The sequence below is a fragment of the Benincasa hispida genome, chromosome 12 (genome assembly GCF_009727055.1).
Source record: "Benincasa hispida cultivar B227 chromosome 12, ASM972705v1, whole genome shotgun sequence".
NCBI lineage: Eukaryota > Viridiplantae > Streptophyta > Magnoliopsida > Cucurbitales > Cucurbitaceae > Benincasa > Benincasa hispida.
In genome coordinates, this window is record NC_052360.1 from 62464124 (window position 1) to 62491526 (window position 27403).

Sequence of the window (27403 nt, forward strand, 5' to 3'; positions counted from 1 at the left end):
GTGTTAAATGGCTAATTGAGTTTAAAATCACCATGTCTCTTTCAAGATTCAATTGCCCAAATTAAATGTAGTTTTCAACAAATTTTTCTTCTCCAAATTTCAACAACAATTTTTATTTTCGATCCTCCGTAACTCATTAAGCCGTCATTATTGCTTTCTTTTCAAGCTTCAATTTTCTTATTTTCTTCTTCTTGAGAAATATATTTTATGTTGTGAGAATTGATTCATTGAGTGCTAAATTTGCAAATATACTATTCAAGAGAGTTGTTCTCATGTTATTCTTCATTTCCAAATTCATGGTAAGGGTTGCTCTTGATCCCTAAAAAAAGTGGTTGTAACAGTTCGTAGTGACATACCAAGAGGAGTTTGGGAAGTGGATGTAGGCCGATTGTGCTGAACCACTATAAAATTATCGATGTTAATTTCTCTATCCTTATACTTTTTTATTATTGTTGTTTATTACATTAAATTAATTGCAACATTTGTTCTTTAAATTATTTGTTCATATTGCTTTGTTTTTATTGTAGTTCTAAATTTTATATATTCATTACCAATCTTTTTATTATAACTAAATAGTATGCTTTAAACTGTGATTCTTATTGTGTAATTCAAAGTGAAATTATTTCAATGAACTTATTGTTTAAATTACTTATTACCTAAAAGTTTATTCATTTGTTTAATTGGGCCCACAATACTAAAAAGTTTTCATTAGTTTTAATAAACTTTATTCACCTTCGGAGTTGCCATATTGATCATACACATGCATGCATAAGCTTGACAATGTGTATTTATCAAAGGAAATTTTAAATAAAGGGACCATACTTTTATTTCCAAAAATAATAATATCATAAAATACTATTCGGGATACCCTAACTCTGATTTAGAATGAATTAAATAAATCAATAAATTAACTAATAAATAAATGTAATGCCAAATGACCCTCAACCTAAATCATGCCAAAGATGGAATAAAATAAAAATGAAGTGCGAAAGGGACATGACCGGTCACAGATCCCTTTCGTCATTTACCGGCCTATTTTTACCTTTACATGAAAAAGGTGAAGAGAAAGAATAATGTGTGAACCCAAAAACTTTCATAAGTAGTGACCCTGAAGGGACACGATATTAAGCATAATGTGTGAACCCAAAAACTCACAACATAGAACGTGCATGACCCAATAAAAATATTAACAATCACTATTAGTCTAACATAGTCATAAGCATACAATCATAGTCTTTAATCATGCCTAAAAGGGGTCAAACAGTCTCAAAATACATCCATCATTAAGATACCACAACATTCACATACAATCATAATTTTCATGTCATAAATATAGGCCTCCGTAACCCCCTCAACCGTCAAACATGACAAGTTATATAGTAAGTCATAACAGTTCAACCAATACATATGATCATGCTTTCAATAAAATCTCATACTTAACAACAACTTGAGTTCGAGAGCGAACCGGTAGTGAAACGTTTACCTCAGGTTTAAGCCTAAGAAAAATAGTAATGAAGCAGCTGAACCTTCCTTAATTTAGCAAAGGCAACAATCCCCACATAACTTACGTCAGAATTTGCCAAAAGTAAACCAATGAAGATTTGAGCAGCCGCTAAAACACCTTAAACCCTCAACTTCAATCTCCTAAATTCAAGATTGAACTAATTATCAAACAAAAAATTACAATACTTGGTTAAGATCTTTCAAGAAACCCAAGAAACTGACTAAAAACGACCATATCCTTACCCAACAATGTGCGAATAGAGGGCCACATGAGTAGACCCGAAGCTATCCAGACGAAATATGTCGCGAACGCTGACAACAGTGACAACGATGATGGAGCTACGCGATGAACAACAGTTGGGTTGGGCTATGAGGGACGATCGGTGTCCGAGGGTTTTCAAGGGCGATGAACGGCTAGCTAGCTAGCTGGGATTGGTGACACGATCGGCGATGGTGTCTGGCTGGGTTAGCAGAGACGCACGATCGAAGCTGAACGTGGGCGGCAACGCGTGCGGCTCGCATTTGAGGGTCACCGGTGGAGAACAAATGGGGTGGTGTGTGCGTTGATCGACTGAGCATCACAAATGCCGCAACTGGGTAAGGGGGGTTGTGCGTCGCTTTGTGGAGGAAGAAGAATAACTTTCTTCTTTCTCTCTTTTTTTGTTCTGTATTTGCATGCATATCGAGGTCCCCATTTAAATAAATAGAACTCTTAAACCCTAATTTCCCCTTTTTCCTAAACCATAAAATAAATATATAGGATTTCTACCTAAAAGGCCTTGAGAATAAGCATATATTACGAATATTTCATTTTTTTTTTATATAAATGAGACTTATTGGCCTCCCTATTTTCATTAATATTAGTGGTTATTTACAATTTGACACTCACTTACATTTTATATAAATAAATAAATAAATTTATGTATTTCTTTCTTCTCAATGCATACTCTATCTCATGCTATGTTCTCTCTCATCCAATAATATATTTCATATATTCTCTCACCCATAATTTACACTCATTTATTCCTCTTCCCTCTCTAATTTTCTCCTTCAAGCGATGTGAGTTGTAGGCACAACGACATGAGGTGAATTGATGGCTCAACACGAGATGTCACGAATGACTTAGGATAAATCGATGGCGTGGACGGCGTGAGACGAATCAATGATGACATTTTGAGCAAATTCAGTCGACGGCACGACAGGGCAAACAAATCCAATCGACAACAACAGGGATAAATCGATGGACAACAACATGTGTGTGTGTAAATAAATTTATGTATTTCTTTCTTCTCAATGCATACTCTATCTCATGCTATGTTCTCTCTCATCCATAATTTACACTCATTTATTCCTCTTCCCTCTCTAATTTTCTCCTTCAAGCGATGTGAGTTGTAGGCATAACGACATGAGGTGAATTGATGGCTCAACACGAGATGTCATGAATGACTTAGGATAAATTGATGGCATGGACGACGTGGGACGAATCGATGATGACAAGTTGAGCAAATTCAGTCGACGGCCCGACAGGGCAAACAAATCCGATCGACAACGACAGGGATAAACGATGGTGTGCGTGCGCATGTGTGCGTGTTTGTATGTTTTATATTTTATAGAAAATTTGATATATACTGTGGTGTATGTATTTGTTTATTTGATATAAACGAGTGTTTTTTTTTTTATTTAGACTTATTGTATTATGATATATATACTATAGTGTAAATGAAATTTATGAAGATTTATATGCGGTAGTATATTTCATATACTGCTTTATATTGTGATTTATGTCAAGCATTGAGTTAATCTCTAATTTATAAACCGTAGTATATTTCATATATTGATTATAATATTTTCAAATACCTAACAAAATGTTCTAAGGTATATTTAAAATAATCATGAATCCATCAAAATGTTCTAAGGTATATTTAAAATAATCATTAATTCGTAAAAAGAAAACCCAATAAATTGATATGTACAAATAAACAACAAAATATATTACATATACAAGTGAACAAACAATGAAATATTTCACATAATAACAAAAATCAACATGAAAAACGAAATTGAAAATAAAATCATATTAAATGTCATTTTCTCTCTCCAAATGAAAATGAAAAAAAAATATCAAATGCAATTTATCTCTACAATCGAAAAAGAGAAAAAAAATTATAATAAATGCATATTCTCTCCATAATAAATGTATTATATGATGATTTATGTCAAATATTGAATTTATATACTGTGGTATATTTCATATATTTGTTAGAATATTTTCAAATTCTTAATAAAATATTCTGATTTATATTTTAAATAATCATGAATCCCCAGAAAAAAAAATCATTAAATATATTTCTCTCTCCAATTATAAATAAAGGAAAAAAATCTCAACAAATAAATACATTTTCTCTTCCCATTTGAAAATATGAAAAAAAATCATATTAAATGAATATTCTCTCTCCATAATAAATGCAATTGCTCTTACCAAGTTTTGGAAATAGGGAAATATATATATAAATTGGGGATAAAAATAATAAAAAAAAGATAAATTTGTCCAAAAATAATATTAAAAGTCTTTCTTGAAAAAATTCAAATTTAAAGACATTTTTGAAATATAGGACTAAAAATGGTTTTTTATGTAAAAATTCCTAAAAATATTTCTTTTCTCCAACAACCACAAAATTTAATTTATTCTATTTGTTTTTACTTCAACCCAAAATTAAGATTCCAATAGGATTTTAAACTCCAATTAAAACCCAATTGAAATCTACCCATTCCAAAACCCAAATTAAATTATACTCTCATTAATAGAATTAATTTTGACCAATATTAATTTAAATCGATTTAACCAAAATAAACAAATTATAAATCTATAGAATTCGAAGTCCAAAACTAAATAATCAAGATAAATACATGAAAGTTCCTAGAATTTTGCTTGTTACACGTGACCTTAGTTCTTAAGTATTGATTTTGGTTTCAATTCAGTCCTTAAATTTCAAAATATAACAATTTTACCTCTGAGATTTGAACTTTATTTCAATTATATCCATATTTTTAATATTTTACATTTTTAACTTTGATTTTTATCCATCAAAGACTTACATCCACATGAAGAATAAATATACATTTCTATTATATAAAAAAAAATCAACAAAATACAACAAAAATATCATCTAAAAATTACAAATGTAGACGTATTAGACACAACATTTAATAGAAGAAAGACACGACATTAAAAATTTAGAAAACTATTAGACATACTTTAGAAGTTCATGAACCGAATAAATACAAATTTTAAAATGTATTGACTAAATTTATAATTTTGTTATTACATTTCTCAAAAAAATTTAGCGTATTAAAAATGATGATATTTTCCTCAATTCAGTTGGAGATTCAGGGTTACTAATGTCTTTTAAAATGAGTATTAAAATCAGTTTTTAAGATTTATAAGCACTCCGTATTAGACCCAAAGTAATTAAGGCTTCGTTTAGGATTTGTGTGACTTTTAAAATAATTGTCGTAGTTTTTTCAAAATTAGAAGTATATTAATATTTGGTAAATTTTGGCTTCATACTTGAATAAATTGGTTATAAATGTTTGTTAAATAAATACAAAGTTATATATTTTTTTAGATATAATAATTAAAATGGACTTAATTATATTTTTATATATAATTTATAATTATTAAATAGTTTTTTATGATAGATATGTAAAATAAATTTTAATTTTAAATGATAAAATTATAAATTAAATTTCATTAAAACTCACATATGCTTTTAAGATAATATAAAAGATAGTAAATAACTTATTGTAAAAAGGGCGTGATGATTTAGAGGTGGTTTTAATAGATTTAGTCCTAATCTGTTTTATATTAAGAAACATTTCACAAATAGAAAAAATATCAAACTATTTACAAAAAAAAAAATAATAATAATAATAAAAACATAACTTCTATCAACATCTATCAATGATATTTAGAAGGTTAAAATTATTCTTTATAATCAATTTTATTTCTTCCAAAATCTACCGGTTTAAGTAAATTACACTAAATAATTTAGATCCCATTTGGTAATCATTTTTTTTTAAAAAAACTAAGTTTATTTTACCCACATTTCTCATAATGATTTGCATACTTATTGAGTACAATGATTGAATTCTTAACCTAATTCCAAAAACAAAAACAATTTTTTAAGTGTTACTTTTTAGTTCTAAAATTTTGGCTTGGTTTTTTAAACTATTGGCGAAAAATGGACAAGAGAGGAGTTTAGAAGCGGAAGTAGTGTAATTTTAAAAAATAAAAATAAAAAAACAAAAGAATTACCAAACACAACTTAAATTCAAATGCAAATAGCAAAAGTGGGCCAGGAGAAGAGTAAGATGAGTAGATAACAAGGGGAAATTAAAACAGCACAGCTTCCGTAGAGCATTCCATAGAAAAAAAACGAAGATTCCAGTCCAGTTATATTTATGTATGAGCAAAAACAAAACGTGGAGCCATGTAACCCGCAAGTTTCAATTGAATATATACCAAGTTGGGCTAAGAAAATAAAAAATAGATTAATCAAAATACCATTTTGGTTTATAAGTATCTAGTATTTTTTCTTTTTTTTTTTTTGACAAAGATTTGTTCCTATCATATCTTTTGATCAAACTGAGTTTCGCTCCATCTTAAATTTTAATTTTTATATTTATAATAAATTTTAGGGCTAAATTTTATAATTGTATCAATTTAAACCCTAAATTTTATATCAATTTAAATCCTACATTACATTTTATTTGAATAAACATTGTGTGAGACTTTAATTTTATCAATTACATCTCTAAACTTAAATCAATTTAGACTTTTGATGAAGATTTATTTCAAAATTGTCCATTCAAATTATAATAATCAATTTTGTTATATCAACATTTTTAGAAGTTTACACACATGTAAGAATTTATGCATCAAGATTCACTTATAATAATTTATAAGTTTAATTGAAAAATTAAATGCTTTTGCACGATAATTTTCAAGCTAAATATGCAGAAAAGTGTAAATTGATATATTTGAGAAAGTTCAGAATTTAAATTGATACAATTATTAATTTGGAATTTAAATTGATACAATTATTAATTTAAGATTTAAATCGATACAACCACAAAGTTCAAGGGTAAAAATTGATATCTACTCTAAATTTTAAAATCAGTCATTTCAATCAATTTATATTGAAGTTAGTAAAACAATAATAATGATTTGGAAAAATATCAACTTACCTTACTAAACTTTAAGATTCATATAAATTCAAACTCTAAAACAATAATTTTATCAACTTACACTATAAACTTTTACAAGCATATCAATTTACACCATAAACTTTCATAAGCATATCAATTTAATATCATCCTTCTGATTTGGTTAGAAAAATATCTTGTGAAACATATAATTGTTTCAATTAAACTTATAAATTGTTATAAATGAATCAATTTAGACTTCCATTAAAATTATATTTAAAAATCGTCCATGCATTCAATTGTAGACTTATTCAAATATTGAATTAATAAAATGGCCGATCATAATTAAGGCATGAATAATTTTTAAAGAGAATTTTAACCGAGTCTAAATTGATTCATTTACGAAAGTTTGAAGATTTAATTGATAAAATTACAAGTCTCACTATATTTATCCAAAGAGAACATAATAGATAGTATAAATTGATATACATATAAAAATTCAAAGTTTAAATTGATACGATTATTAGTTCAAAATTTCAATTGATACAACCTTTGGAAGTATTGAAGTATGAATTGATATTTCTCTAATAATTTTTATAAAAATATTTTCAAAATATATGAAGAAATAGCTAATAGATATTGATTTAATTGGAATATTTGAAGCTATACCGAGGGAAAATGATATTTTTGTTTCTAAATAAACAAGGCTAACTCTGATTGGGATTTGGGACTTAGGTCTATGCTTCAGATTCCAACTTCAAAATGGTTGGTGTTCCTTTACCGCAACTTCCCACCCAAACTACGACCATTTGAAATTAAAAAAACAACCACAATAATAACTCAATAAATAAATATGGAGTGAGAGGGAAGCTCTTATCCTATTTTCATTATATATATATAGAGAGAGAGAGACGGATAGGCCAAAAAGGAAATTCCTATTGTTATTTCGTATGGTAGGAAGCTTACCACTATAGTGCAGAGATATTCAACGGATGATATGATTCCACACGCCTTGATGTAAAGATGCAAAAGGCATCAACTTTGAGCTTTGACCTTGGGCTCTTCTCTTCCATCCTGAAGAATAAAACCAACGTAATCGAAATCATCAATTACAACATTGATGATGCATTTAACAACATATTAGTCATATGCATATCAAATCAATTCGTGTATAACACAATGGATAAAGTATCAATTGTCATTTCAAAGATCAATAGTTCAGAGTTCAATAGTATCATCCTTACTGAACTCACAAAAAAGAATTATCTAAGAAAGGAAAGTCGAGTGGACTAGACCATTAGTGGAACGTGGGATTATTTATTTATTTATTATTTTTTATTTTTTTTTTGGGGGGGGGGAGGGGGGGTGAAACAGAAAAAGAGGTTGGATGGAAGGAGTTAAAGTAGGGTTTTGAGGCATATGCACGAGTGAAAAGAACATATTAGTCACATGCATATCATGTCAATTCGTGTATAGCACAATGGATAAAGTATCAATTGTCATTTTAAAGATCAATAGTTCATAGTTCAATAGTATCATCCTTACTGAACTCACAAAAAAGAATTATCTAAGAAAGAAAAGTCGAGTGGACTAGGCCATTAGTGGAACGTGGGTTTTTTTTTTTTTTTTTTTGGAGAGGGGGAGAGGAGGTTGGAGGAATTAGGAGTTAAAAGTTGGGTTTTGGGGCATATGCACTGGTGGGAAGAATTTGGAAGAATAGACTTTGCTAGACTTTGCTCTCTCGAATGTGTTGAGACTACATTTCCTCATGTGTATTTCTTGTTCCCTGTTATAGTTGCTTGTTGATCTGAATTCATATTTTCCATTGGTAAATATATAACAAGGGACTCTTGCCCCATTTTCTTGAATATTGTGTGTTTTGTTGGGTTGTACTGATTGCAGAACGAAGGAACCTAACATGAATACAATATCAATTATCATTTTCAAGATTGATAGTTCAATAATCAATATCTATCCCTTTTGAACATAAATACATACATATATCTATCCTTGTCGAACTTAAATACTATATATATAATTTAATGGCTTAGACACATTAATAAAAAATACATCACACCAACCGATGCACAATTCAACTGATTTAGATATGTACTCTCGACCAAGATATCAATGCTTCAAACCTCCCAACAGTTATAAATAAATAAAGAACAAAAATAACATACATAGCACACATATAATTTAATGCACAAGAATATCAAGAACAATTCCAAAACTGCAGGATATAACCGTTGCCATTAATTCTTCTTCACCCGAGCTCTAAATCTTGGCAAATTTCCCTAATAATCTTTACCCAGACAGTCGGAGAAACATAGTATAATCTGGATATGCATTCAAGAATCTCACTGGGAGCTCTGATGGCCACCCCTGCCCTTGACTCAGGATGGGGTGATATTTCTCCAATAGGGAGTATATGATCCTTCCCTCATCAACCTCTTCATAACAACCTGCATCTCACCGTGGCAGAATTTCAAACTAGTACTCGAAACAGATACAATCCTATGTAATACGAGTTCAATCCACAGTGCCATCGCATTTAGCCACTCGTTTCGAAAACCCTGACTCCTTGAGAAGAATAATAAGCATCCTAGGTAAATAACTCGTGATTTTGAAGTAAGAGCACTATAGTGCATGTTATAAACCCAAATACAACATAAAAGTCACGGGTTTAAACATGTGATGTATTAGTGAAGAAATTTGGTTTATTATAGAGAATGCATTTAGTTCCCTTTGAATAAAACCATCCTAACTTGATGTCTTCCACTAGTTATCAATAATTTAACACTTAAAACACTAAAATAGAATTAATGTACTTACCCAATTCAATATCCTGGTCGTGATCTTCCACATCCCCCTCTTCAATAAATGTAGAGTTTTCCAAATCAATAGCAGCTTTAGCATACCTATCCAGAAATTCTTGTTCAGTTTCTTCAAGCTCATCAGCATCAGAATCCTGAAACACATCCGAATGTATTGAGGGAAGGGGTTCATCAACATTCCACCAATAACTAATGACAAATACTATTGGAGTATATGTGATATTTAGCACACATCTTGAAGTCAAACCTCATGATCCTCTATGTCATCACTGTCATCGTCATTGTCATCATCTTCCTCGTTTTCGTCAGATTCTTCTTCATTTTCTTCTCGCGCTTCTTTCAGTTGTATAGATGCCTCCATCAATGAACCAAAACACTTCCACAGAAAATCGTCTCTTGGCTTTCCTAACTCCATTATTCGTTCCACCACCTTGGCCAGCGTCATCACTGAATAACAAGAAAAAAGGAAAAGAAAAAAAAATCACTGGGTAGCGTAAGTTTAATGTCACTCCTGAACAATTTTATATTTGAAAATAAATATTTGTAAATTATACTATTAAATTATTAACATAAAAGCTCAAACAACAATCAAGAAGGCAAACTAAGCGGTTCACAACAATCAAGAAGGCAAACTAAGCGGTTCAACTTGCAATGGAATAAGTAAAGGTATATATGTCTAACCGTTGAAAACTTGTCTGGTAGTTTGATTTTTAAAATGATTTCCAGAACAAAAAAAATCATGGAAAAATAAAAATTGTCATCTTCATATATTTTCTTTCGTGTTTTTGTTAAGTTTCCCATCTAGATAAAATTGTTAACTATTTTAAATTAATATGAACTATGAAGAAAATAAATTAATGGAATCTAAGATATTTTTCCACATAGTTCGAAATTAACAATAGAAGACAGTTTTTAGAAACTACCTGTTTAAAAATTACATCCAAACCTCCCCCTAAACTTCTAGTGGCAACAAGAAAAATGTTAACCTCCAAATACAGGAACACAACTTTCTTTCATTTTTTTTCAACGGGGCACAGTAAAATCTCTTACATTCCAAATTGTTTCAGGGAATTGGAGATATATTTTCGAGCACCAATATCATAATAGAGGTAACATCACTTGCAACCAACATAATTGTGCAACCACTTAGCTTCTCTAGAGAATATGGAATTCCATCTTACAATTTGACCAAGATGGTATCATGAACTGTTAACCGCAACAAGCAAAGTTGCAAGATAGTTATTATATAATAACAATAATAAATAAATAAAATAAAATATTTAACTGCTAGCTGGCTGCACACAATTTTTTTGCAATCCAGCGTAGTGGCCAAATTTTATTATTATTATTTGATAATTTAGATTTTTTTTTATGTTGTTTGGCTGGGCTGGGCTAAAAAAAGGGTACAAGTCCGCTAACACCTAAGTAGTGCTCTAAAAAAAGATTTATTTGTGATCAATTCAGCAAAAAAGAGTTGGGAAGTAGAGAACTATGGGTTATAAAAGTACATCGGGGAGATAAGAGCTGTCAACATTACCCAGGAAAATCAAATTTGATTCAAGAACCAGTAAAGCTAGGAAAAGCCACTAACCAATCAACTTTATCTCTGATTCTGCAGATAGACCGGGTGCAAAAGAGCTGCGACAGATATAACCTAGGGCCGAGACCCAGACTGTGAAGCCTCCATCATACTTCTCTAAAAGTCTTTCAACAGTATCAGGATGACAGAGATAGCATGTTGATATGGAAAGCAACAAAGGCTTCCATAATGCACTGGGTTTGCTTTGGATTTCCTTAAAACGGGAAAATGATGTTTGACTGAATGTGACTACAAGTGACTCCTTAACACCTTCCGCTTCAAATGAGTAATTAGGAACGTTCAATAACATATGAATACACGAACAAGCTTTCCATGTAGCAGATGGATATTGTGAGATTGAGTGACTAATGAAAGCTCCAATGTTTTCTACAATAGACCGTCGAGACACTGGCGGAGCTGGGGGAGATGGTACTGGCTTCACAAAAAAGTTCTTCAGTGCATATTTGCTATTTAATCTAACAACTTCCATAATGCAATTAAAGACTGAGAAATCCTCCGACTCTTCCCAAGAATGCCAGTCAGCAATAAGATCAGCCCAGACTGATACTAATTCATATATTTTAAGCTCTACAATTGTATTGCTCCCTGTAACAGACGACATGATGAACTGAAGCAACCTTGATGAATGATCTATGCATGATGGAGGGGGCAAGAATTCTTGATCATCATCCATTTCCCGGGACATCTGAAAATTTTATAGTGAGCAATGAATACAAAAACGTGCAGGAAACTGAATGAGAAATACTGAATCACTCTTCAGTTACTTCCAACCTAAACTTTAGCAAAATTTTATAGATATTCAAAACAAAGCAATTGCCTAGTATCTCACCTATTCCATTTTCTTCTTCTTAATAAGACAAAAAAATAAAAAATAAAAAAATTAGGATAATTGTAATGGGAGACAAAATTAATCATTACATTTGCAAATATATCACACAATAAATAATTTGCAAATACAATTTTTTTTTAAAAAAAAACTCAAGTCTATCACTGGCATACCATTTAATATTCTATCAATAATAGACTTCTATCTCCAATAGACCATTTTAATGGTCTATCATTGATAGACTATCCTTCATGACTGACAAACCATTTTTATGTATATCACAAATAAATCACTTTTATGTATAGATGTCTGCTACTTATCAACTATTTTTAAATTTGTTGCTCATGAAAATAATTTACGTACATTATTGATAGACCATTAATATGTCCATTAGTGACAACTTTATAGTGTCTACTAAGAACAATTTCTACATATTTGGTAGACTATTCTCATGTCTATCACTAATAAAACATTTTCATGTTTAACATTGATAGACCATTTCTACCTCTAGCAATGATAGATGTCTATCATTGATACATAATTGTCGCTTACATATATATATATATTTTTTCAAAAATGCTATATTAGTGATATGTTGCTATTGTACTTTATTGTTATTTGTTATCAATTGATTTGTTATTATTATTATTATTATTTTTGACAATGACAATTGATTTATTATTAATATTAAGTTATGACTGATTAACTATTTCCATTCTTTTCCAATTTATTGATATGTAAATCTATGATAGACCTCATAAAACGTGAACATGCAAACAATCATGGATATAAAGCAATTTCAAATACAACTGATATATCATTTCTAATTCTATTGATAAGATGTATGAGTGATAGACTTAATATCAAATGAGCAGGCAAATAATCAAATACAGAAGTAAAAAACACAAGTTTAACAATCACAGATATAATATTTCTATTTATACTCATAATATATATCTATAATAAACCTAAAAGAAAATAAACTAGTAAGAAAGCATCCAATGATAAATGAAGTAAAATGATATCATTCTTATACACCAAATTAATATTTTATTGATATGATATACTAGTAAAAAAAATATAATAGAAAAGATATATGCAAACAATCGATGATAGACCTCAATAAACGAAAGGTCTAGGTCTATTAGTGATTGACTCATTCATAGATAAGTGTATCAACGATAGACCATAGTTAGTGATAGTTACTGATAGAAGTTAAGATTGTGCTATATTTGCAAATAGTTTTAAATTATGCTATATTTGCAAATAGTTTTAAATTATGCTATATTTGCAAATACTTTTAAGTTATACTATATTTGCAAATACTTTTAAATTGAGCTATATGTGTTAGTATTTTGTGTTAGATGGCCATATATGCTATTACCCATTAAATTATCCTTGAGGCAGGAATTGGGAATGGGATGACCTTCCTTGAAAAGAATTGGGAACACTTCAAAGAACATATATTAGAGTCTCAATTTTTGTTTAGAAATTCTGTTCAAAGGTCATCCAGCCAGGAGCCTTAGCACCACTCGTACAGTTGAAGGCTAACACAGTCTCACTTTCTTCCAAGGGTCTTTCGAGCAATCCTCTTTTTTTTTTTTTTTTTCACATGAAATGAAATAGGTTGCTAACTCAAACCCTGAACTGATGAACCGTACAATGCTATTTCAAGAACAGAGCTTGCTGAAAATATCCAAAATTTCCTCTTTAATGCTTTTGTCTTCGGCAAACTCTTCCCCATGTCTAAGATCAATTCTAAAATACAGATCGTAAAAAACCTGTATAAGAAGGTTGACTTTTCACCCTCATCTTTTGACCAAACTAGTTTTCTTTTCTGGAGACATCTTTGCTCTTTGTACATCAAATCCCAGAGAACTTCTGTTTTAAGGATAATTCATCCCTCCTCTCTTTAGAAGACCCTTTAATAACAAAAAATATAGGATTTATCTTTCTTGTGTTCTTTAATACAAGGAGTTCGTCTCCATATTGTTTCCAATGATTAATGAATGTGAACCCTCGGTATTCCAGCCATTTTTGTTCTTGTAAATTTGTGTTTGCTTGTTTGTTTAGAGATCAGAATTTTCAAAGGGATGATGGTACGTGAAAAGAAGTTTAGTGTATGGCACACATCAATGCCTCCTTTAGCTGTTCTCTACAGATTCTAATAATGGTTTTTTGTCTCTCTTATATTTTTTATTCTTCACTGGAGTCTCTGTTCTGTAAGTTTTTCTGTTTTGAATTGAGGGTTCCTATGCTTGACCCTTTTAAGGCCTTTTCCTTTTGTACTTTCATCTGATCATCTCATCAATGAATAGATCTTTATTTCTCATTAAAAAATATGTATATCAATCATTATATTCAAGAAGATCAGAACCGGAAAATTACTTCCCCATAACCATAAGATAACCAGGCAGTTAATAACTAACCAATGAGTACATGGGTGCAAGCCACGCCTCCTGCAACAGAGACGAGAATGACCCACTGATTGTAGCTTGATCCGATGTTGACCGTTCACATGATGCATCTAGCTCAGTTTTCTCAAGTATGAAGTTTTCCCATGACTGAGCCATCACTGATAAAGCTGCAAACCCACGTTCAACAACCTGCAAAGTGTTGAATCGAATTCATCAATGCAAAATCTCATTTGTTGAAGAAAAGGATACTTTATTGACACTTTAAACCATTTGAAAGTGAGAAATATTTTTTTGAAATGGAACATATATTTATATATACTGATCAGATAAAAGCATGAAGATAGAACTCAAACAAGGTTAATGAGCAACAGATGTTCAAACCATGGACTATTGTATCAAAATAGAGGGTGAAAAATTAAGTTTGCTTTGGTAGATTTGAAGATTTCCTGGACCAGATAAACAGTTTTTGGACTAAAAAACAATTTCATTCAAGGTATGAAATAAAGAAGAGAGAAGCCCCAAAAAGAAGAATTACAAAGGACCTTTTCCAGTTGGAATGGAGGGTAGAAAAACTATGGTGAGTGCAGACAAAATAGTAGGTTTTGCATATAACATGAACCATATGAAACTGTGCAAAATTAAAGAATGGGATAGAACTAGACTTTATCATTTCAGTCCATTTGGATCCTCTACACCTTTTTATTTTATTTTTTAACTCACTTTCAGGCATGAAGCATATCTCCTATACAGTAAACATTTTAAAGCTTAACTGTCAACCTAATATTATAAAATTCAAACCTATTTACATACTTAGAAAATTGATTAATATCGTCAACTTGATTCATTTTCATTCAAATTAATGAGATTATTTTCGCAGTTTCGAATGAACAATTGATTTTTCAAAATTGTTTATTCCTTCAAACATAAATACCCTTCAGGAAGTCATTGTGAGGTTAGTCCAGAAAATGAGCACCAAATTAGCAGGAAGAATTTTCACTCAACTCTAACAACAGAATCTTAGAAAAATTTATGGCATTTGTTTATTCTTTAATAACAAAATTTTCTGTCAATTTGCATTCTAAATTTCCATGATGCATTTTCTAGCTCTGTTTCATATTATTAACAACAGAAATGCTTCTTTTTAATAATAATAATAATGTCGAAAAACAGCTTGTAACCCTAGGGGTATTTTAGTAATTGTATGTACTCTAGGGCTTCCCACTAGTCTATTTATTTGGCCTATTCTCTTGTACTTTGCGTATCAGAATTAATAATAAAAATCAGTCTCTATCGTGGTTTTTTTCTCCTTGATCTAGGGTTTTCCACATAAATCTTGTGTTCCTTTCTTCCTCTTGTTTCAACATGGTATTAGAGCATGGCGACGAAACCCTAGCCATCATTGATGAAAATAGACCAAATTCTCCGTCAGCAATCTCCATTGGAACTAGTCGGGAAGCCGATATCACCAAAGCCGTTCGGGAAGCCGTGGAACAATACCTCCAAGCCGCGCTGCCGAAAATCATCCAATCCGTTTCAGACCCTAACCCTAATCGGCCCAGTTCCAGCCGTCCATCCCCAACCGACCAGATCCCAGCCGCAGCCAAACCAAAAATCGTCCAATCACGTGACCCCGACGTTTTCTAGCCACTCGACCACTCCCAACCGCCACGGACGTACCAGCCACGCGACCCCGATGTTTTCCAGCCGCTCGACCACTCCCAACCGCCGCAGATGTTCCAGACGCTCGAGCCCAATGTTTTCCAGCCGCTCGACCACTCCCAACTGCTGCGATTCCAGCCACACCTCCTCGTCGGTCGACCTAGCTGGTGCGACAAGCCAGGCAGAGCAAATCCCACCGGTCGCGACTTCACATCTGCTTCCAGCCGGCTACTGTGGTCGAGCAGAATCAACAGCCCGTGCGACTTCTCATCAACGGCCTGCTCCGATGGTGCCGACGATCGAATCTGCACATCAACCTTGCCGGGGGTCTACAAGTGATCTCCAACGGCGTTTTGCCCATCTACAACAGCAACTTGCAGATTTCGGAACGATTTTTGGGACAAACTCTCAACCAGATTTCTCGGCCAACATGCCAGTATACTCTGAAAACCTGGTAAATTCTTTCCCTATTTTACCCACTACAAATATCTTGTCTGGATGCATGAGAAATTCTGCAGGGTTTATTATTGGAGAGAAATTGAATGGCTAGAACTACTTTTCCTGGTCTCAATCTATCAGAATGGTCTTGGAAGAACGTCATAAGTTTGGATACTTGACTGGAGAGATACCTAAGCCCGTTCCAGGAGACCCTCAGGAGTGGATCTGGAAGGGAGAAGACTCGTTGAGATCTGTTTTGATTAACAATATGGAATCCCATATTGGCAGACCGTTACTCTATGCTGCAACTGCTAAGGATATTTGGGATGTTGTTCAACAACTTTATTCAAAGAGGCAGAATGCATCCTGGTTCTATACGTTACGGAAACAGGCACATGAATGTAAGCAAGGCACTATGGACGTAACGTCCTATTTTAATAAAATGACTCTTTTGTGACAGGAGATGGATCTTTGTAGGGAGACAATCTGGAAATGTGCTCATGACGGGGCACAGTATGCAGAAATTGAAGAAGCAGATCGTGTCTATGACTTCCTAGCCGGACTAAATTTGAAGTTTGATGCCGTTCGGAGTCTGTCTCTTATACACATCTAGATGTGTATAAGAGACCTCCATTGGAACTAGTCGGGAAGCCGATATCACCAAAGCCATTCGGGAAGCCGTGGAACAATACCTCCAAGCCGCGCTGCCGAAAATCATCCAATCCGTTTCAGACCCTAACCCTAATCGGATGCACATCAAACTGATTTTAGATATGTTAACTCCAGACCAAGATATCAATGCTTCACAACCTCCCAAACAGTTATAAATAAATAAGAAAACAAAAATAACAATACAATAGCACACATATAATTTAATGCACCAAGAATATCAAGAACAAATTCCAAAACTGCAGATATAAAACCGTTGCCATTAATTACTTTCTTCACCCGAGCGTTCTAAATTCTTGCAAATTTCCCTAATAATCTTTACCCAGACAGGTCACAACGAGGAAACATAGTTTAATCTGGATATGCATTCAAGAATCTCACTGGAGCTCTGATGGCCACCCTGCCTTGACTCAGGATGGGGTGCATATTTCTCCAATAGGAGTATATGATCCTTCCCTCATCAACCTCGTTCATAACAACTGCATCTCATCACCGTGGCAGAATTTCAAACTAGTACTTCGAAAAACAGATTACAATCCTATGTAATACGAGTTCAACCACAGTGCCATCGCATTTATAGCCACTCGTTTCGAAAACCCTGATCCTTGAGAAGAATAATAAAGCATCCTAGGTAGAATAACTCTTGGATTTTTGAAGTAATGAGCACTTAAGTGCATGTATAAACCCAAATACAACTAAAAGTCCGGTTTAAACATGGTGTATTAGTGAAGAAATTTGGGTTATTAAGAGAATGCATTTAGTTCCCTTTGAATAAAACCATCCTAACTTTGAGTGTCTTCCACTAGTTATCAATAATTTTAACACTTAAAACTAAAATAGAATTAATGTACTTACCAATATCAATATCCTGTTGGTCGTGATTTCCAATCCCCCTCTCAATAAATGTGAGAGTTCCAAAATCATAGCAGCTTTAGGCATACCTATCCAGAAATCTTGTTCAGTTTCTCAAGCTCATCAGCATCAGAATCCTGAAACACATCCGAATGTATTGAGGGAAGGGGTCATCAACATTCCACCAATAACTAAGAAAAATACTATTGGAGTATTATGTGATATTTAGCACACATCCTTTGAAGCAACCTATGATCCGTCTATGTTCATCACTGTCATCGTCATTTGTCATCATCTCCTCGTTTTCGTCAGATTCTTCTTATTTTTTCTCGCGCTTCTTTCAGTTGTATAGATTGCTCCATCAATTGAACCAAATACCACTTTCCACAGAAAATCGTTCTCTTGGCTTTCTAAACTCCATTATTTCCACACCTTGGCCAGGTCATCACTGGAATAAAACAAGAAAAAGGAAAAAAAAAAAATCACTTGGGTGTGTAAGTTTATGTCACTCTGAACAATTTTTATATTTTGAAAATAAATATTTGTAAATATTATACTAATAAATTATTAAACATAAAAGCTCAAACAAACAATCAAGAAGGCACAAACTAAGCGGTTTCACAACAATAAGAAGCAAACTGAAGCGGTGTACAAACTTGCAATGGAAAAGTAAAGGTATATATGGTTCTAACGCGTTGAAAACTTTGTCTTGTAGTTGATTTTTAAAATGATTTCCAGAAACAAAAAAATCATGGAAAAAATAAAAAATTGTTCATCTTCTATATTTCTTTCGTGTTTTTGTTAAGTTTCCCATCATGAGATTAAAATTTGTACTAATTTTAAATATATGAACTATGAAGAAAAAATATTCAATGAATCTAAGATATTTTCTCCACCATAGTTCGAAATTAACACATAGAAGACAGTTTTTAGAAAACTACCATTGTTTAATAAATTACAATCCAAACCTCCCCCTAAACTTCTAGTGGCAACAGAAAAATGTTAACCTCAAAACAGGAACCACAACTTCTTTCATTTTTTTTCAACGGGGCACAGTAAATCTCTTACATTCCAAATTGTTTCAGGGAGTCTGGAGCATATATTTTCGAGCACCAATACATAATAGATGTAACACATTGCAACCAAACATAATTGTGCAACCACTTAGTTCTCTAAGAGAATATGGAATTCCATCTTACAATTTGACCAAGATGGTATCAGAAACTGTAACCGCAACAAGCAAAATGTTGCAAGATAGTTATTAGTATAATAACAATAATAAATTAAATAAAATAAAATATTTTAACTAGCTAAGCTGTCTGCACACAATTTTGTTTGCATCGCGTTAGTGGCCAAATTTTGATTATTATTATTTGATAACTCTGTAGATTTTGTTTTTATGTTGTTTTGGCTGGGCTGGCCTAAAAAAAAGGTACAAGTCGCTAACACCTAAGTAGGGGCCGTCTAAAAAAAGATTTATTTTTGATCAATTCAGCAAAAAAGTAGGTTGGAAGTAGAAACATGGGTTATAGAAAGTACATCGGGGAGTTAAGAGCTATCAACATACTACCAGGAAATCAAATTGAATTCAAGAACCAGTAAAAGCTAGGAAAGCCACTAACCAATCAACTATCTTCTTGATTCTGGCAAATTAGGACCGGTGCCCAAAAGAGCTGCGACAGATATAACCTAGGCGAGACCCAGAACTTGAAGCCTTCCATCATACTTCTTCTAAAAGTCTTTCAACAGTGATCAGGATGACAGAGATAGCATTTTGATATGGAAAGCAACAAAGCTTCCATAATGCACTGGGTTTGCTTTGGATTCTCTTAAAACGGGAAAAATGATGTTTGACTGAATGTCTACAAGTGACTCCTTTAACACCTTTCCGCTCAATGAGAATAGGAACGTTCAATAACATATGAATACACGACAAAGCTTTCCATGTAGCAGATGATATTGTGAGATTGAGTGACTAATGAAAGCTCCAATGTTTTCTACCAATTAGACCGTTCGAGACACTTGGCCGGAGCTGGGGAGATGGTAGGCTGCTTCACAAAAAAAGTTCTTCAGTTGCATATTGCTATTTGAATCTACAAACTTCCATAATGCACATTAAAGACTGAGAAATTCCTCCGATCTTCCAAGAATGCCAGTCAGCAATTAAGATTCAGCCCAGACTTGATACTTAATTCATATATTTTACAGCGTCTACAATTTGTATTTGGCTCCCTGTAACAGACGACATGATGAACGAAAGCAACCTTGATGAATGATCTATGCATGATGGAGGGGGCAAGATATTCTTGATCATCATCCATTTCGCAAGGTACGATGGTGAATAACTTTATAGTGAGCAGATGAATACAAAAACGTGCAGGAAAACTGAATGAGAAAATTACTGAATCACCTCTTCAGTTACTCTCAACCTAACTTTAGCAAAATTTATAGATATTTCAAAACAAGCAATTGCCTAGTATCTCACCAATTCCATCAATGGTGTTCTTCTTAGTAAGACACAAAAATAAAAAAAATAAAAAAAATATAGGTAATTGTAATGAGACAAAAATAATCATTACATTTGCAAATATATACACATAAATAATTTTTGCAAAATCACAATTGTTCTTCTTAATAAAAAAACTCAAGTCTATCATGGCATACCATTTAATATTCTACTCAATAATATTGACTCCCTATACTCCAGTCCTTCTCCAAGGTCCTACTATGCAATCGTATCTTCCTAATTACTGAGTCATTTACTCAGACTATCTCTTCATATGAGTAACGTAGATATCACAAATTAAATCCTTGTACGTGTTATATATTCTCTACTTATCAACTATTTAAATTGTTGCTCATGAAAAATAATTTACTACATTATGATTAGACCATAATATGTTCCATTAGTGACAACTTATTAGTGTCTTACTAAGAACATTTCTACATATTTGGTTAACTATTCTCATGTCTATCACTATAATAAAACATTTTCATGTTTAAACATTGACTAGACCTTTTCTACCTCTAGCAATTGATAGATGTCTATTCATTGATACATAATTGTCGTTACAATATAATATATATATTTTCAAAATTGCTATAATAAATTAGTTGATAATGTTGCTATTGTACTTTATGTTATTGTTATCAATTGATTTGTTATTTATTATTATTATTATTTTTGACAATGACAATTGATTATTTATTATTATTATTAAGTTATTGGGACTGATTAAACTATTCCATTCTTTTTCCAATATATGATATGTAAATCTATGATAGACCTCATAAAACGTGAACATGGCAAAACAATCATGGATATAAAGCAATTTCAAAATACAAATGATATATCATTTTAATCTATTTGATAAGAATGTATGAGTGATAGACTTAATATCAAATGAGCAGGCAAAATAATCAAATACAGAATTAAAAAAAAACAAGTTTAAACAATCACAGATATAATATTTCTATTTATACTCATAATATTTATATCTATAATAAACCTAAAAGAAAATAAACTTAGTAAGAAAGCATCCAATGATAAATGAAGTAAATGTATCATTCTTATACACCAAATTAATATTATTGCTATGATATACTAGTAAAAAAAAATATAATAGAAAAAGATATATTGCAAACCAATCGATGATTAGGACTCAATAAACGAAAGGTCAGTCTATAGTGATTGACTCATTCATAGATAAGTGATCAAACGATAGGACCGATAGTTAGTGGATAGTTACTATAGAAGTTAAGATTGTGCTATATTTGCAAATAGTTTAAAATTTATCTATATTTGCAAAATAAGTGTTTAAATTATGCTAATTGCAAAACTTTTTAAGTATACTATATTTGCAAATTATTTACCTTTTTAATTTGAGCTATGATTGTTAGTATTTGTGTTAGATGGCCATATTATGCTATTACCCATAAATTACCTTGAGCAGAATGGGGAATGGGATGACCCTTCCTTGAAAAGAATTGGGAAACACTTCAAAGAACATATATTAGAGTCTCAATTTTGTTTAAGAAATTCTGTTCAAAGGTCATCCAGCCAGGAGCCTTAGCACCACTCGTACAGTTGAAGGCTAACACAGTCTCACTTTCTTCCAAGGTCTTTCGAGCAATCCTCTTTTTTTTTTTTTTTTTTCACAAATGAAATAGGTTGCTTAACTCAAACCCTGAACTGATGAAACCGTACAATGCTATTTCAAGAACAGAGCTTGCTGAAAATATCCAAAAATTTCCTCTTTAATGGCTTTTGTCTTCGGCAAACTCTTCCCATGTCTAAGATCAATTCTAAAATACAGATCGTAAAAAAACCTGTATAAGAAGGTTGACTTTTCACCCTCATCTTTGTGCCAAACTAGTTTTCTTTCTGGAGACATCTTTGCTCTTTGTACATCAAATCCCAGAGAACTTCTGTTTTAAGGATAATTCATCCCTCCTCTCTTTAGAAGACCCTTTAATAACAAAAAATATAGGATTTATCTTTTCTTGTGTTCTTTAATACAAGGAGTTCGTCTCCATATTGTTTCCAATTGATTAATGAATGTGAACCCTCGGTATTTCAGCCATTTTTTGTTCTGTTAAATTGTGTTTGCTTGTTTGTTTAGAGATCAGAATTTTCAAAGGGATGATGGTACGTGATAAAGAAGTTTAGTGTATGGCACACATCAATGCTCCTTTAGCTGTCTCTACAGAATTCTAATAAGGGTTTTTTTGTCTTCTTATATTTTTTATTTTCACTGGAGTCTCTGTTCTGTAAGTTTTTCTGTTTTTGATTGAGGGTTCCATGCTTGACCCTTTTTAAAGGCCTTTCCTTTTGTACTTTCATCTGATCAATCTCATCAATGAATAGATCTTTTATTCTCATTAAAAAATATGTATATCAATCATTATATTCAAAGAAGATCAGAACCGGAAAAATTACTTCCCCATAACCATAAGATAAACCAGGCAGTTAATAACTAACCAATGAGTACATGGGTGCAAGCCACGCCTCCTGCAACAGAGACGAGAATGAACCCACTGATTGTAGCTTGATCCGATGTTGACCGTTCACATTGATGCATCTAGCTCAGTTTTCTCAAGTATGAAGTTTTCCCATGACTGAGCCATCACTGATAAAGCTGCAAACCCAGTTCAACAACCTGCAAAGTGTTGAATCGAATTCATCAATGCAAAATTCTCATTTGTTGAAGAAAAGGATACTTTATTGACACTTAAACCATTTGAAAGTGAGAAATATTTTTTGAAATGGAACATATATTTTATTATTTACTATCAGATAAAAAGCATGAAGATAGAACTTCAAACAAGGTTAATGAGCAACAGATGTTCAAACCATGGACTATTGTATCAAAATAGAGGGTGAAAAATTAAAGTTTGCTTTGGTAGATTTGAAGATTTCCTGACCAGATAAACAGTTTTTGGACTAAAAAACAATTTCATTCAAGTATGAATAAAGAAGAGAGAAGCCCCAAAAAAAGAATTACAAAGGACCTTTCCAGTTGGAATGGAGGGTAGAAAAACTATGGTGAGTGCAGACAAAATAGTAGGTTTTGCATATAACATGAACCATATGAAACTGTGCAAAATTAAAGAATGGGATAGAACTAGACTTTATCATTTCAGTCCATTTGATCCTCTACACCTTTTTATTTATTATTTTAACTCACTTTCAGGCATGAAGCATATCTCCTATACAGTAAACATTTTAAAGCTTAACTGTCAACCTAAATATATAAAATTCAAACCTATTTACATACTTTAGAAAATTGATTAATATCGTCAACTTGATTCATTTTCATTCAAATTAATGAGAATTATTTTCGCAGTTTCGAATGACAATTGATTTCAAAATTGTTTATTCCTTCAAACATAAATTACCCTTCAGGGAATCATTGCTGAGGTTAGTCCAGAAAATGAGCACCAAATTAGCAGAAGAATTTTCACTCAACTCTAACAACAGAATCTTAGAAAAAATTATATGAGCATTTGTTATTTCTTTTAATAACAAAATTTTCTGTCAATTTGCATTCTAAATTTTCCATGATGCATTTTCTAGCTCTGTTTCATATTATAACAACAGAAATGCTTCTTTTTAATAAATAATAATAATGTCGAAAAACACTTGTAAACCTAGGGGTATTTTAGTAATTGTATGTACTCTAGGGCTTCCCACTAGTCTATTTATTTGGCCTTTTCTCTTGTACTTTGGTATCAGAATTAATAATAAAATCAGTCTCCTTTATCGTGGTTTTTTTCTCCTTGATCTAGGGTTTCACATAAATCTTGTGTTCCTTTCTTCCTTCTTGTTTCAAACATGGTATTTAGAGGCAGTGGCGACGAAACCCTAGCCATCATTGATGATCAATTGATGACAAAATAGAGCCAAATTCTCCGTCAGCAAATCTCCATTGGAACTAGTCGGGAAGCCGATATCACCAAAGCCGTTCGGAGCGAACGTGGACAAATACCTCCAAGCCGCGCTGCCGAAAATCATTCAATCCGTTTCAGACCCTAACCCTAATCGGCCCAGTTCCAGCCGTCCATCCCCAAACCGACCAGATCCCAGCCGCAGCCAAACCAAAAATCGTCCAATCACGTGACCCCGACGTTTTCTAGCCACTCGACCACTCCAACCGCCACGGACGTACCAGCCACGCCGACCCCGATGTTTTCCACCGCTCGACCACTTCCCAACCGCCGCAGATGTTCCAGACGCTCGAGCCCGAATGTTTTCCAGCCGCTCGACCACTCCCAAAACTGCTGCGATTCCAGCCACACTCTCCTCGTCGGTCGACCTAGCTTGGTGCGACAAGCCAGGCAGAGCAAATTCCACCCGGTCGCGCACTTCACATTCATGCTTCCAGCGGCTACGGTGGTCGAGCAGAATCAAAGCCCGGCGACTTCTCATCAACGGGCCTGCTCCGATGGTGCCGACGATCGAATCTGCACATCACCTTGCCGGGGGTCTACAAGTGATCTCCACGGCGTTTTGCCCATCTTACAACAGCAACTTGCAGATTTCGGAACGATTTTTGGGACAAAACTCTCAACCAGATTTCTCGGCCAACATGCCAGTATAACTCTGAAAAACCTGGGTAAATTCTTTCCCTATTTTACCCACTACAAATATCTTGTCTGGTGCATGAAAATTCTGCAGGGTTTATTATTTGGAGAGAAATTGAATGCTAGAACTACTTTTCCTGGTCTCAATCTATCAGAATGGTCTTGGAAGAACGTCATAAGTTGGATACTTGACTGGAGAGATACCTAAGCCCGTTCCAGGAGACCCTCAGGAGTGGATCTGGAAGGGAGAAGACTCGTTGAGATCTGTTTTGATTAACAATATGAAATCCCATATTGGCAGAACGTTACTCTATGCTGCAACTGCTAAGGATATTTGGGATGTTGTTCACAACTTTATTCAAAGAGGCAGAATGCATCCTGGTTCTTACGTTACGGAACAAGGCACATAAATGTAAGCAAGGCACTATGGACGTAACGTCCTATTTTAATAAAATGACTCTTTTGTGACAGGAGATGGATCTTTTGTAGGGAGACAATCTGGAAATGTGCTCATGACGGGGCACAGTATGCAGAAAATTGAAGAAGCAGATCGTGTCTATGACTTCCTAGCCGGACTAAATTTGAAGTTTGTGCCGTTCGGGAGTCGTGATTCTGGGGCAACGCCTACTCCCTCTCTCATGGAGTTGTGCTCAGAAATATGGCCTGGAGAAAGATAGATCCACTGCAATGAATAACCCAGTCATTACCTCTACTGATGTGCGGCTTTTGCCACTAAGTCCTCAGTATTGACAAGCGATAAAAGGCCCACTCCGGTCTATGAGCATTGTAAAAAACCATGGCATACAAAGGACAGTGTTGGAAGCTACATGGACGGCCCCTAAACAGTAAACGTCGCCAGTCACATGACAAATCAACCTTTGGACGTGCCCTTGTGAGTGACTCGGTAAATGAGAATCCTCAGCAGCAACCCTCAGCAGATGGTACGACCAGCTTGAGTACGATTGGAGTTCAGTGCCATCGCCCAGTCAGGTAATATCAGTCTTTTCTGGTTTTATTAGTATTAATGGTAAACAACCTTGGATTGTTGACTCAGGGGCGACAGATCATCTTACTGGTACCTCTGATCAGTTTTCTCATATTGTCCAAGTGCCGGTAACAAAACGAATTAGGATTGCAGATGGGTCGTTCGCACCTGTTGCAGGAAAAGGGCATTTATCTCCGTTTGAGGGTCTGGTTTTGCGGGATATTTTGCATGTTCCTAAAATTTCATATCATTTGTTATCCATCAGTAAATTATAAGAGATCTGAATTGTCAGGCAGTATTTTCATCCAACTCTATTTTATTTCAAGATCTTGAGCTCGAGGACAATGATTAGCACTGCCGGCACGATAGGAGACTTACTTCCTGACTGATGATACTTCCTCTAGAGGATGATTATAGGATAGTCTTGTCTCAAAAATTTTCTAATTCTAGAATGATTTTTCTGTTATGCATTACCCGCTTAGACAATCCAATACATGAAATTCTATTTCCGCATTTATTTGCAATATTAATATATCTTCTTTAAATGTGTGATGGTGTTATTCTGTGCAAACAGAGTCGTGTCTCCTTTCATCTCCCAACCCTATAACCATCCAAAACCCTTCACCTAGTCCACAGTGATGTTTGGGGTCCCTCACCAAACCACACCTCTACAGGGAAACGCTGGTTTGTATTTTTTATAGATGACCACACTCGGCTTACTTGGGTATTTCTTCTCACTGATAAGTCCGAAGTGTTTATCTGTATTCCAGCAATACTATGCCACTGTTGAAACACGCAATTTAGTGTGTTCAAGATTGGTATTTTAGAAGTGACAATGGCGCGGTAATTTCTTTAACACTCCTTCAGGAGTTCTTGATCCAAAGGGATTGTCCATCCAGAGTTCGTGTGCCTACAATTCCCCAGCAAAAACGGGGTAAGCCAAAGGAAAAATCATCAGTTGGTGGGAAGTGGCCAGGTCCTTTGATGCTACCATATCACTTCCCGTCTACCTATGGCGGTGAGTTCAATCCCTTACTGCTGCCACTTAAATCAAACCGAATGCCTTCCAGGTCCTCAACTTTTAAAACCCATTAATTGTTGAAAGAGTCCTACCCCACTACTCGTTTAGTTACGGTGTACTACTTCGCATTTTGGCTGTGTTGCTTTTGTTTCACTCCCATCGTTCAAACCGCACGAAATTTACCCCCGTACTCAAAAATGCGTCTCTTGTCGGGGTATGCCACTTTCCATCAGCGTGGGTAATAAAATATTACCACCATCTCTCGCATAATATTTGTTTCCATGGTATATCACCTTTCTTGAGGATCA

General features: G+C 33.5%; 1 protein-coding gene across 5 annotated transcripts in view; it reads right to left on the reverse strand.

The window, feature by feature from the left end:
* Positions 1-7344: 7344 nt before the first annotated feature.
* LOC120067205 (importin beta-like SAD2 homolog) overlaps positions 7345-27403 on the reverse strand; it is a 32170-nt gene continuing 12111 nt past the window's right edge. The window contains exons 17-22 of one of the 5 annotated variants that reach the window (XM_039018705.1): positions 14401-14577; positions 11137-11830; positions 9793-9992; positions 9544-9679; positions 7675-7782; positions 7348-7507 (exon numbers count right to left, since the gene is read on the reverse strand). In XM_039018705.1, the coding sequence (XP_038874633.1) occupies positions 7694-7782; positions 9544-9679; positions 9793-9992; positions 11137-11830; positions 14401-14577 (1296 nt within the window). In that variant the 3' untranslated portion in view covers positions 7348-7507; positions 7675-7693. Of the gene's footprint in view, positions 7783-8627; positions 9292-9543; positions 9680-9792; positions 9993-11136; positions 11831-14400; positions 14578-27403 lie in introns of those variants that run through there. The other 4 variants (XM_039018704.1, XM_039018703.1, XM_039018706.1 and 1 more) reach the window with 4 other exon arrangements.